Source organism: Acanthaster planci, linkage group LG20, assembly GCF_054643075.1.
Source record: "Acanthaster planci isolate LZ-2023a linkage group LG20, COTS_SCS, whole genome shotgun sequence".
NCBI classification, from domain to species: domain Eukaryota; kingdom Metazoa; phylum Echinodermata; class Asteroidea; order Valvatida; family Acanthasteridae; genus Acanthaster; species Acanthaster planci.
Window position 1 is genome coordinate 3,431,575 of NC_141796.1, and position 13,060 is coordinate 3,444,634.

General features: G+C 42.0%; 2 protein-coding genes across 7 annotated transcripts in view; both read left to right on the plus strand.

Moving 5' to 3' along the window:
- Window positions 1-6,362, plus strand: part of LOC110975454 (uncharacterized) — a 110,106-nt gene extending 103,744 nt beyond the window's left edge. For 5 of the 6 annotated variants that reach the window (XM_087130191.1, XM_087130195.1, XM_087130193.1 and 2 more), the window contains 2 exons: window positions 91-242; window positions 678-6,362. In XM_087130191.1, the coding sequence (XP_086986317.1) occupies window positions 91-242; window positions 678-1,337 (812 nt within the window). In that variant the 3' untranslated portion in view covers window positions 1,338-6,362. The remainder of the gene's footprint in view (window positions 1-90; window positions 243-677) is intronic. The other variant, XM_087130194.1, reaches the window with a different exon arrangement.
- A 1,165-nt stretch (window positions 6,363-7,527) lies between these two features.
- Window positions 7,528-12,298, plus strand: LOC110975582 (uncharacterized). Its single transcript, XM_087130833.1, has 3 exons — window positions 7,528-7,555; window positions 10,967-11,632; window positions 12,183-12,298. The coding sequence occupies exons 1-3, from the start codon at window positions 7,528-7,530 to the stop codon at window positions 12,296-12,298; spliced, it is 810 nt and encodes a 269-aa protein (XP_086986959.1).
- The last annotated feature ends 762 nt before the right edge of the window (window positions 12,299-13,060 follow it).

Here is a 13,060-nt window from a genome sequence, read left to right on the forward strand (position 1 = left end):
TACGTAATATGTTTTCCGAGTCCTTGAATAGAAATGTAGTTCGATGGCGTTCAGCAATAGTATTGCTCGTATGGTTTTCTTGCCTGGTAGTGATGGAGACCAAGTGCAAACTGGAAGTTCTTTTTGGACCTTTGGAACAAGATGTACGAAACTTTGTTCACCGTAGAAAGGATACAATACAAATGCTGCAAGAGACTGCAGATCACCTGACCGAAGTTCATCGTGAAGCAGAAAAGGCCAAGGTAGGCCTATATTAATATCATTTCATCCCTGCCCGTGGGTAAAGTTCGCAAATTTAAGTTACTTCAGCGTATAAAATCCCCAATATAGAAAATACATTAGCTTTATCATCTACGTAGCAGTTCCCTACTTATCCAGCTGCCCCTGTTACAGTACAGGGGTTCAAAAGCCATGTAGTTTTTTCCTCTTTAAGGTACGCTTAGTGGCGGTTTTAGTTTTTGAGTCGGGGTATAAAATGAGAATATTTGGTCTGAAACGAAAATCTAAATTTGGTTTCATCCTGCTTTATCTGTCCCTGAAGGTGACTATTAAAAAAAAGTGCTGGGGATTTCAGTTCTTAAAAAAGAACAACCTGTCAACATGTTGACGTGTTGTATAAACTCCACTGGCCAAACTTTAACTCAATCTTGAATGCTTTACCGATTGTTCTAATCCAGCGTGGCAGTGGTGTAGCAGGCCTAGCTGTTACTGCGTTAGCAATCACTGGCGTCGCTGCCTCATTCTTCACTTTCGGCACTTCTCTCTACCTTGCTGCTGCTGCTGCAGCCCTTGATGCTACCAGTGGAGCCCTCATGGTAGCAGGTCAATTTGTACAGGTAAAATCTTCAAAAGACGCAGAGAAAAAGGTAAAAAAGATACTGAAAGATGACTCGGAGGCAATGGAAAAAGTTGAACATCGTCTGGAAGAAATTGAATCCGATATAAATGAATTTAGCTCACGTGGACAGGTGGCACTGAAAACTGCTTCTTCAGTTTTTGAGTTTGTAAGGGTGGGAAGGGTGGTTGTTAGCGCTAGAAAATCTGTCGGGCAATCAGCATCTAAAGTTGCATTTACATTTGGAAAAGGATTGGCCATTGGCAGTGCCCTCTTGTCCTTTGTTTCAGTGCCCTTGGACTTGCACACTGTGATTACGTGTTCCGAGAACCTTAAAAACAATACAATACCTGAGTTAGCCAAGTCAATCAATGAATTGGTAACAAAATTGACCGAGGACTGTCCACAAGAACAAGACATAGAGGTTGTCATAAATGATATGAGGGTCAAATTTTGTGCACCTAGTAAGCAGAAAACAAACTGTTGCAAGTGTTTGTGCTGAGCAAAAATGGTAATGTATGATACAAATTGCATTATGTGTACGTCTTTTGCTGGTGACTCATTTATGTTTAACAGCTTTACGACATTGGTCTCAGAAAACAAGTGGTACCAGGGCCGTTATTAAGTATGCTCGGGGTTAATATATTTAGGAATAAAAATGGAGCTTCTCATATTATTCCATGTGATATTTGCACCAATAGTTCGTTTAACCAAGCTTAGTTTTGCTTGGGCGTAAAATTAGAAATTAAACATGATTGTTTCAGTAAATCAATCTTCTGCAATCAGTGAATCTCCGCCTAAACGTATTAATATTACACGTTCAAATATCATCAATATCAAAATATATGCATTTGTCTAGTGTTTAGAACACAGTTGAGCGTATAAAAATAACGAAATGATACACAATCAAGCTAATTTGCTATTCGTATTGATAAATTCAAATGTAATTTGCCATTCAAGTCAGTTTTAATGCAGTGTAGAAGCTGTTTTCGTTCGCTTTGAGGGGGACTACAATAATTTAAGAGAAAGTAAAGAACTCCACACTGCACAAAGGTGCCAAACGCTTACGTCCTCTTCCAAAGGTTTTCTGAAGAAGCGCTAATCATTCATTGATTGGACCAATCACAGCCATGAGTGTTAGCCAATGAGAGTGAAGTGGTTTGACCAATTATTTGAAAGGTTAAGGCACTGGAAACATGGAACGCCAGTTCCAGGGGCAATTGCACGTGTGGGCGGTCACAGCAAGTTGTGAGAACCACTTGTCTTTGAGTTTCATCCACTACATATATGTCCGAATATACTGGAACTATTTCGATAAAAAAGGGAACCACTAAGCAAGTTTGGCTTCATACAGCTCACCACTGCCTTTTTGCAAAGCTACTTAAATCTGTAGTATATGTCTTAATTAAGACTGAAAGCTATTGACTTAAGAGTGTTCATTTGGAATATGTTACCATATCCACTGAAAACATTAGTTGGTCATATTGCACTGATAATTTGTCAATTAAAAAAAAATAAAATTAGTTTTAAAAGAACTGGCTAATTGCCTACATTCAAAAGACTAATCGGAAGTCTTTTGACTGATCGATGTTTTGAAATCAGATTGGCACGTTAGGTTAGATAAACCCCACTAGAACAAGAGGGTGCTTGGCGTACCCGTCCTAAGATTAAACACAACATATTAAAAGGCAACATACAAGTTCAAAGTTTAACATAAGTCAAAGTTAACCGTAAGACATATTTTCAAATTAAAGTTGGTTACCATTTTAGCTTGAATTACGGCACTGCCTGTCGCTCCCAGCTAATTCCCAGCCCTGACGACGCTTGATAAAAAATCTTAGGTCAGGCATCACCCACGGATATAAATAGAAATGACGCAAGGGTCAGGGATTACAGACTGAGAGCCCGCTTGTTTTTTTAAACTCGTTATTGGCAACGTCTCAAACATGAGGTTGTTCCCATATCTAGAGGGCAATACTGCAAGTGTGTCCCCACTGAGAGTATGTCTCGGGCACAAAGCCTGCATTGGTCGAAAAAAGTTGTATTCCTGCATTTCGGCTAAGGCGACCTTCGATTCAGTGTATAAAGTCAAATATTGTAGGATCAACGGTTGCCATTAAGATACGGGAGCTTACGTTCAAAAACTAGCCTATTTACTAATAGCCAGAAATAACCGAGCATCAACGGTACCACCACATTCCAAATATAACTTTGGGTGTAAAGTTTATAAATCGAAGACAGATGGCAACCTTAATTTATTGGCCCTTGATATTGAGATTACTGAGTTTTGTATAACACTCAATAATTTGTATGGGCCTAACAACGACGAGCCTGCTTTTTATGACCATGTTTCGGATTTTATAAGTGATTTACATAACATCCACAGGATTTTAAGTAGGGGTTGGAATTTGATTTTAGATGTAAATTTACACTATGTGAACAATATGCACATTAACAACCCCGTTTCTAGAAACAGGGTATTACAATTAAGTCATGATTTGGATTTGGTTGATGTGTGGAGAATTTATAATCTTGACCTCCGTAGATATACATGGAGACAGTATTGACTCTCTTAAGCAATCTAGATTAGACTTCTTTTTAATTTCAGCCGAACTTAATTCCAAGTTGATTAGCTGCGATATTGAGCCGGGTAATAGGTTAGACCATTCCTTAATTGATATCCATCTTGATATTAATAATATGGAACGAGGTAATGGTTATTGGAAGCTTAACAATTCTTTGCTTTGTGATCCCACTTAAGCGGGACCAGCTGAAACTACTACACGCGAAGCGGTAAGGGATTATTTAGCTTTTCATTACCAATCTAATAACCTTTAAAATGTTCACCCAACGTGTGTGAAGGAAATATCTTGAGGCAGTGGAAGCTGGTGGAGCTTCTCAGTTCGCGTCAGGTTAAAATGGAGGGTGTCTTAATCAGGTCCCAGACACGATAGATGGAGCAGGGCAAAAAGCCTTCAAAGTATTTTCTTAATCTGGAGAAACGCAATTTCGTTAAATTAACAAATATATTTGTCGCATTGTTAAAGAGGACAATTGTACTTTGACTTGAAGTGAGGATATCCTTGTAGAAGCGAGAGAATTTTATGAGAATCTTTATTCTTTTCGTGGAATCAATGTCAAGGTTGACTTAAAGCGCGACCGCAACCATGGCGAAAGAAAATAGGGAATACAGTTTAATATACTCACGTGGTATCTAAGTATTGAGTTATATATGTAAAGTGGCACTGTGACTTCTCAGTAAATAGTAATAATGCTGTAAAAAATATGGACCAATTCTGCTGGTTTTATCAACAACTTTCCACGTTTGCACCGTTGGTGGCGCCACGCAGAAAAGCCTTTTTGATGAGGTACCATCGTGGAAACGAAAAAGGTTATGACTTCGCAGGACCTGTTTTAGTGGATATGTTTTCGTCCAAAGGCCTAAGCTGCCAGCCTAGCCTTACACTTTTTCGGAATAAAGTAACAACATAAAAACATTGAAAAGATCTTTCCTTCACTCTGACTTACCAGGACGTATTTATCAAATGATCTTGGTCTCCTTCACCGCCTCGTTCACCAGCTGTAGCCCCATTGTCAGCACAATGCGTTCAAAGCGGTAAGGCTCTGCGCCTCGTATTTAGGACAGTGTATAACTTAACGACACGCGTGTTACCATGCTACGTGTAGTTACGTTCAGTGATGTGACTGCGCCCGCTCAGCAGTGCGTACATACACTCAGCCGGAGAACCGTTTCCAAGATGTTGCATCGACAAAATCCTGGAAAAGCCGTTTTCATAAGATGTAAATGAAGCAATGACGACACGCTCCTTTTCGCGAAAGCTAGCCATGGTGTTCGGCAGAAACGGGTCTCAAAAGTGAGTTTTTGAAATCCAAAATATTGTTGAAGCAGATTTTATGTGGTATAGTTGTGTACTACGGTCAGATTTCTTTTTCTTTTTCCACCGTTGGGGTTGCGCTTTAATTCTGATTTTTGTTGAGGCTGGAAGAAATGTCCTTACTAAAGATATGCAGGATCGCATTGAAGGTCCATTAATTTATGAAGAAATGGCTTAAGCTTTGAATGGTTGTAAAAATGGAAAATCTCCTGGCTCTAACGGTTACGAATTTTACTAGTTTTAGCCATGATTTACAGTGGTTTCTTTTAAGGTCTTTGCATTTTGCGTATGAGTCTGGTCAGCTTTCGGTGACCCAGAGAATTAGTATCATTACTTGTTGCCTAAAGGGGATAAACCCCGCCAGTTTTTGAAAAATTGGCGACCTATCACTTTGTTGAATAGCTCATCTAAAATTGCCTCTGCCTGTATTGCAGAGAGGCTGAAACAGTGCCTTGCCAAAATTATTCATGACAGTCAAAAAGGCTTTATGGAAGGGCGCTTCATTGGCGAAAACATCCGTGTGATACATGATTTACTTCATTTTACAGAGACTAATGATATTCCGGGTGTCATGCTCTCTAGTGATTTTGAAAAAGCTTTTGATTCGGTTTCACATTATTTTATTTGGATAACTTTAACTTTGGTCCATCAATTATTAAATGGATTAAACTGTTTTATAACCACGCCTCTTCTTCAGTTTTCGTTAATGGATATCTTTCAGAATCATTTATGGTAGAGCGAGGTTGTAGGCAAGGTGATGGCTTAAGCCCTAGTTTGTTTCTTTTATGTGCTGAGGTTTTGCCCATGATGTTACTTTATGACCAGAATGTACAAGGTATTAAAGTAGGCGACAAGGGATTCCTAACATCCCAATATGCTGGTACAGAGAGATCTATGTATAATGCGTTCTGTATTTTGGACTGCTTTGAAAGTATGTCAGGGTTGCAAGTGTCGATAAAACTGGTGTTGTTTGGATAGGTTAAAAAAAACGCTCCTCAGATAGATTGAGTAAGGTAATAATGACACTTTCAAATATTAGGTGTTACTTTCTCCACCAATCTGAAGTCCGTGGTGTTGATTACAGGCACAGTTCTATGTCCAGACTAACTTTACTGAATATGGTGTGGTCTTATTTAGTTAAGGTTGCTTATGGTGATTTGTTGACGGATAATAACAATATTCCCTTTCTCTTTATTCTCTTCCACATGCATGTTTTCCTGTCCCACAAAAAGGGCTCTCGGAGACTATACGACTTTTTTTTCTCAGCAAAACTGTAGCTAAAAAGTTTGTAAACAAATGGGAAAGGCAACTTAAACTTCACTATGACTTGGATGTTTGGTTTAAGGTCTTTGTGTTCCTTTCATGTGTACATTGGACTCTAAGCTGAATGGTTTTAGTATAGATTAATCCCCAGAATCCTTGGAACTCATTTGTTTTATGTAAACTTCATAAGTTGGATTCCAATTTTTGTACCTTTTGTAAAAATGAAAAGGAAACCTGTATCCACCATTTGTGTAACTGTAATTATCTTAATTCTTTCTAGAGCTCAATAGTAGATAAGAGTAAGGACAAAACCAAGATACAGCTTGTAATAGACAATAAACTTTTATTGTTCGATATTGTTGACAGTAGATTCAAATACTCTTAATCTTATCCTTCCGGGTGCCAGATTTCACATTTATAAAATGGAAATGAACAGCAAACGTCCGTCTTTAGAAGTTTTGAAAAAGGACATCCAGTGGTATTATCATTGTAAAAAAAATATTTGGTTGAAATGGAAAAATTACTCTGCTATCTGTGAAGTCTAATACGAACTTTTGCAGTTTGGAGCCAAAAAAATGAAACGATCTCTAATAACTGTATTAATTACTTTTGAGTTTGTGTTGATCAGAGAGAAATAAAAATTGTCTCTGGGAAAAAAAAGAAAAGATGATTGAAATAAATCGGAGCACAATGAAAAAAAAAAGAACATGCGGAATATAGACGGGACGACTTCGGAATATTTCGGCTCTTTCCAGAAAACTGAGGGAGTTCCTTCAGTCTTGGTCACGTGGACATTGGGTGATACTGGACCCTTGATTCGTAGAGTAGTCAGAGTCATTGGGTCTGGTATCCAGACTATGTCGCCCTTTGCTTCATAGTGTTTATAGAGGGAGCCTTTACTATTTTCTTTCTTTTCCATCCCCGTGCTTGCATAGTATATGCTACATGTATAGCAGACCTTGATTCTGTTGTTCTTTTTTCACAAGCAAATTGCAGCGCTTATATCAGCTCAACCTGCCCCCCCCCCAAAAAAAAGCCTTTCCATTTGCATTAGGGCCAATACTGATACTCAATACTGGCCCTTTATCACTTCTGATGACAACAGATATGGAACCAGGTGCAGTTATTCTGCCCGCCTTATGGGATAAGCCAACCATGCGCGAAGTCGTTAACCGAACACTATGGGCAAAATTACAAAATACTGGTGATTTTGCGACAAAAGAATGCAATTTTAACTTACTGAGTTTTATTGTATTTCATCAGCTCCACCGTTGTACAATTATTATACATGTATTTAGGAAATCCCTTTTGCTCGATAAATGCCTAAAACGTGAATTGAGAAATATCGGAAACCGAGGCAAAATCCAACCAACGGTGCCCGACGCCGAAGAACAGCAAGCCTGCAAAGCAGTCAGAACACCAGCCAGCAGAGCGAAGCCGTCCGATACGTGCATCAGCGAGGCCCGGTACCCTGTGCGAGATCGTCTCCTGGGGGAGCCGCCCGGGCACCCCACAAGAAAATGGCCAACCAACATGGCGGAGCGCTGGTCCAAGATGGCGGGTTTAAGGCATCTATACTACTAGTAGCAACCGCTAGATCGGTTGAGGCGTGGTTGAGCAGAGATGCTCATGTCATGTGGCAACAAAGTGAACGGAAGTAACAAGTAATAATATTTTTCCGATGACTCCACAATCTCTGGATCTGGACAATATTCAGACTGATATTGCTAAAATAAACAGACCAACTCCGTGCGGGCAGTGGCCCAGTGAAGTGTGCAAAGAGTCTTCAAGAAATTGGAAGCAGTATGACACCAACTCATGCCTTCTTTTGAAAATATTTCAGTTTGTCCAAGCTACTCAAGTTTGCCGGGAGTACAGTCTGCTGGGTTGGCCGTTTTACTCAGCGTTCTTATAATAGGAACAATGTATTGAGGCTAATGTAAATGAACACACCATATCGACATAACACTTTTTGTTTCCCTTTCCAAAAGTTAAAGTGGGACGTTGATGCAAACGTCCACACAAGTGTAATTTGACTGACATAGATTGGAGTACAAATTTATAGTCCATATCATAAAAATATAGAAAATATTCGATTGGTGGGATTAAGAAAAGAAAAAAATGCATATCGACAAAACGAAAGATTATCCACCAGAAACGTACACAAAGCAAGGGACGAAAATACGCTTGATGCTGAACACAGATAAAAACTGATTTTTCTTAAGAAAATCCGCTGTAATTAGTGTTTTGGTAGTGAAACTGTCACAGTGAACAACTGTTTCTGATATCTGGGTAGAGGTGTTATGTGAACTTTAAACTCAATGGAACCATGCACTTGAAAAGAGATTGTCATAGAAACCCGGGACAACAAATCAAATCACGATGTTTTACCTGGAAGATTTGTGAGTTGTAAAGAGATGTTGCAGGCAACCGATCAGAAACTATTCACAATGACCAATATCAACAGAAGTACTTTACTGAAGAATAAGTTATGTCCAAGTGCTAAAACCACTCTCCCCTATTGGCTTGGCGTAAGTGATACTATGGAGGTTGGTGCAAATATGTCTCCTTCCATTCAGGGATGTGTTGTAAAGGTGTGTCTTTTTTTATATTCCCGTTCAGGCCTATGAAGAGCAGGCTCCTAAGTTGTACGCCATACTTTCTATATTTGTTACATCAAAATGTTTTTCTTTCAGCCTCAATATTCGTTGGACGTTGCTTCAGAATTATCCCATGAACTTACCCTCAGGGTTCAAATGAAAGTGAATGTTTGGGATTGTCTATTATGTTTTTATTTTCTTGTGATGGCAAAGCGCCACGTGTACTAAGGCACTGTGAAACCGTGGACCTGGAGTATTCCTCTTCCAGGTCTATGATGACAACGATTTTTAGACGATGGGATTGGTAGTGTCACGCGAAGGGGAGATCGAGTAGTAGGGATAGGACAGTTCCACACCAGCCCAACCCTCCTATACCTCATCGACCCCCTTCCCCGGAACTTCCCCCTTCCCACGTGATTCCCCGCACCGAAAAGGACTTCCCAGAACTCTGACCTCCCCTGGGACTTCCCTGATTATAAATAAAGACATGAATATAGGAACTAGGCCATAATGTTGTCCTATATTATCGGATTTTAGGCGATTGAAAAAAATCGTTTCTAGCCGATTTTGTCAAACAGTATAACATCCCAATACCGCCACCCGCCAAAAAGACATGCCAAGCCCGAGCTCGTAAAAGCAATTCAAGCCAGCCAACGACAATTTAGAATTCTCACCCGCCAATCAAATCTCCAGCACATGATAGCGACATCACATTCACGGCCACGGGAAAAAAGGGCAAAATATTGCGAACAGACCTGATCACTGCGATTAAATCACACATTAAACCGCAGGCAATCGAAGAAGTAAATACCCGAAGAATAAGGCGCTTTTAAGGTAACTACTGAAACTGGGAACTGGTGCCTCCCTTTTTCGCCGACAACTTGATTCACTTTTTGGATTTTTACAAAAAGTTTATCCAGGACAAAGCATTAGCCGAGTTTAAAGGTGTTGGTTCATACAAGTTGCACACCGCCATAAAAGTAAACTTCAAAATGGAAAAGCCCGGAGTCGAGACTAAACTAGGCGTTTTCCCATTTAAGCAATTAAAGATGTGTTAGACCAACAATTTGCCAAGTATATCAAGGATGTCGAAACTCACGAACAGCGAGGCTCGGGCTGGGTGTTTGATAACGTAGTTGCGTTTTACATCAACGTGGCAAAGTAAAACCTGGTTGGAGCGACTTACATTCCACTTCCAAAATATTTAGCAGATAAGAAAGCAATTGTAAACGTCCAAAATAAAGACCAACAGTGCATTCGCTGGGCGTTGAGAGCTGCTTTAAAATTATATTCAGTTAATTTAAACCACCAATTGGAAACTAATCCAAATTGTTATATTCACGAGGATAGAACTTCGACTTACAATAAAGAAGACGGCTTAAATTTCGCTAACGTAGACTTTCCAACTCCCCTGTCATAAATTCCCTGCATCGAATTGCAGAATAACTTGGCAATCAACGTATTTGGCCACACGAGCAAGGACGGCATTTACATACTTTCCAAAGTAAGCGCACAGGTGAGCCCATCAATTTATTCTACTTTACCCGAGGTGAAACGAGCCATTACTGCTGGGTCAAGAACTTTTTTCGGTTGATGGGTGACGCTAATAAACACGATGGCAAATCTTACTGGTGTTTCAAATGCCTATTTCACTTTCAAACGCAAGAAAGACTCAGCAGACACAAAGAAGACTGCCAAGGAATGGACACAGCGCCTTGCAAGGTGTTACTTCCCGAAAAAGGTCAAAACATTCTCAAATTTGAAAACTATAAAAACAAGCAGGATGCGCCATTTGTCATTTACGCAGATTTCGAGTCTATTTTAGAGCGCCTCCCACCTACATAGGCAAACACGGTCAAAACACAAATTCACAAAGCCTACGGCTATTCATAAGCGGTTGTCAGATGTGACGGCATATGTACTAGTCGCGAAACATACAGAGGTCCAGACGCAAGTCGCCACAATTAATAAAACATTTGCCCATCCAAAGCCCCTAGCCTGGTCGCGCGACTTACAGAAACTCCACGACGAATGCAACGAATGCAGGATCTGCGAGAGGCCAATTTACAAAACCAAAGAGTCCAAGTGCCAATGTCTAATCCTGGACGAGCCTACAACTAAAAGTGAAGAGGCAGCTTTAGTTCCCTAAACGACTTCAGTTCCAAAGACTACATTTGCATGACTTGTGAAAAGCCCATTAATAAAATTAGAAAAGTTCGCCATCACTGTCACGTAACAGGTAAAAACAGAGGTCCTACACGCCAACTGCAATCTCAAGTTACGGGTCGTGCCTTATCACACGCTTGTACTGACGGACAGACGGAGCAGCTATGGGTAGTCTGGTGTCAGCGGTTATTGCCAATCTGTACAAGGAATCGTTCGAGGAGAAGCCCTGCAGAGTTGCCCACCCGACTGCCGTCCTACCCTGTGGAAACGATACGTCGATGACACCTTTGTCATTGCACCACGGGATCAAGCCAGCCGTCTGCTCGACCACCTGAACAGTCTCAAGCCCAGCATCCAGTTCACCATCGAGAATGAGCAAGACAACAGCATTAAATTCCTGGACACCATGGTCCACAGGGAACCCGACGGCAGCCTGACCAGCACCGTGTATCTCAAACCTACCCACACTGACCAGTACCTGGCCTTTGACTCACACCACCCAGTGTCCGTCAAGAGGGGCGTTGCCAAGTGCCTACATGACCGCGCCTCAAGCCTAGTCACCAGACCGCACCACACAGCCGCCGAGAGACGCCGAGTCACCGCTGCCCTCACGGCGAACGGGTATCCAACGTCCTTCATCCGGCAGTCATCAAGACCCAAGACCAGCACCGAAGTGGAGCGACCGGAGTACAAGGCTTTCACCGTTCTTACCTTTGTGGACGGTATCTCCGGACGGCTGGAGAGGATCCTGGAGGACCACGGCGTCCGCACCGTGTTCCGATCATCCACCACCTTGAGGAACCAACTCGTGCGTCCTAAGGATCTCATCCCACCCGGAAGACACGGAGGAGTGGTCTACAAGATACCATGCGGTGACTGTGGCAAGGTATACATCGGCGAAACTGGCAGACCAGTCGGCGAGAGAATCAAGGAGCACCAACGCGACGTGAGACTTCCGTGTGGAGTCGTCAGCGGTAGCCTAGCACACCTGGGGAGCTGGTCACCACCCCAATTGGGACAGCGTTCAGTGCGTGGACCAAGACCAGCATTGGTACACAAGACGCGTCAAGGAGGCCATCCACATCCGCCTGAATGAACACAACATCAACAGAGACAGCGGCATCGACATCCCCGGGTTCTGGCTCCCTACCATCCGCCAACACAACCACCGGAGCACCGGAGCGCAACGGAGCTACACCGAGGACACGCCCCCTCACGCCCATGAAGTTGAGCGTGCGCCGCCCGCTGGGGTTGCCCGTACTGCGTCCGCAATACACGGCGGGGGACACGCGGAGGACGCGGTCCAGCGGTATAAAGCGGACCCTGCAGCAATCATGGGCGGTGATTTAACTTTGCGCGAAAAGATGCAGGTGCTTTTTAGAGAACAGGGCGTAACAATTGTGAGCATTTTATCGACGGTAGGTTTAGCCTTTAGTACCATAGTCAGTTCCATCGTAGCTGGCGTTAGAGCAGTAGGAACTCGAGCCCTGGGCCTGCACCTAGCCCAGAACCTGCACCCCCGGGCAAAGGAGGTGTAATCGACTGGGTTAAAAGGCAACTGCAAAACTTGGCAAACGTTTTGAAAAAATTGGGCTTGTCTGCTTTGGGTGCTCTGCCCGGTATCATCATTTAAGTTGGCTGTTCAACGTGGCGAGTAAAGCGGTCGGTTGGGCCGCCGAACGTTTGTGGGCCTTGTTGGTGGGTGCGGGTGTTTTAATTTTGACTTATCTACAGAAGGTTTAAGTCGGTTCGGAGGATGTAATAAATTAATTTTAGGCAAAAAAAATTAACTCCCTCCTCAAATTTGGGGAAAGATGTTTTCACGTCTTTTCTTTTTTGGTTATTTTCAAGTTAAGACTTTGTACAGCATAAAACCGATTTCACCAACGGCAATAGCTCCTACCGTTAAGGACAGTTTGTCTTCGTTGTGAATGTCTAAAGGTTGTTTCCCTGTGGTCGGGGCTTTGGTACGGTACAGGAGGTGTGCGCTCCGGTTCTTCTTCTTGGTCGGGGGCTGTAAAATCTGATTCTTCTTGACCAGAAGCCTCCGAGTTTAAATTTGGCACATAGCCAATTTTCATTTCGGCAGTCGCAATTTGTAAATTGTTATTGTAGCCTTCAAACGTTCCAATGCGCAAATCCATGTCAGAGGGTACCAAATATAAACCGGGCGCAAATACGAAACTTAAAGGCGTTTTTGTGTATTGTAAAGAATCTTGAAATTGGTCTATACTTTGCTCCAAGTCGGACGCCGAATTAATTGAAGACTCTACTATGGTAATAAATTGTCGTCGAACGTC

Coding starts and splice junctions, on each gene's coding strand:
- LOC110975582 (XM_087130833.1), top strand. CDS start 7,528: ATGGCGGAGCGCTGGTCCAAGATGGCGG. Junction 7,556..10,966: donor GCGCTGGTCCAAGATGGCGG/GTTTAAGGCATC, acceptor AATCTGTACAAG/GAATCGTTCGAGGAGAAGCC. Junction 11,633..12,182: donor GGTCTACAAGATACCATGCG/GTGACTGTGGCA, acceptor TATCGACGGTAG/GTTTAGCCTTTAGTACCATA.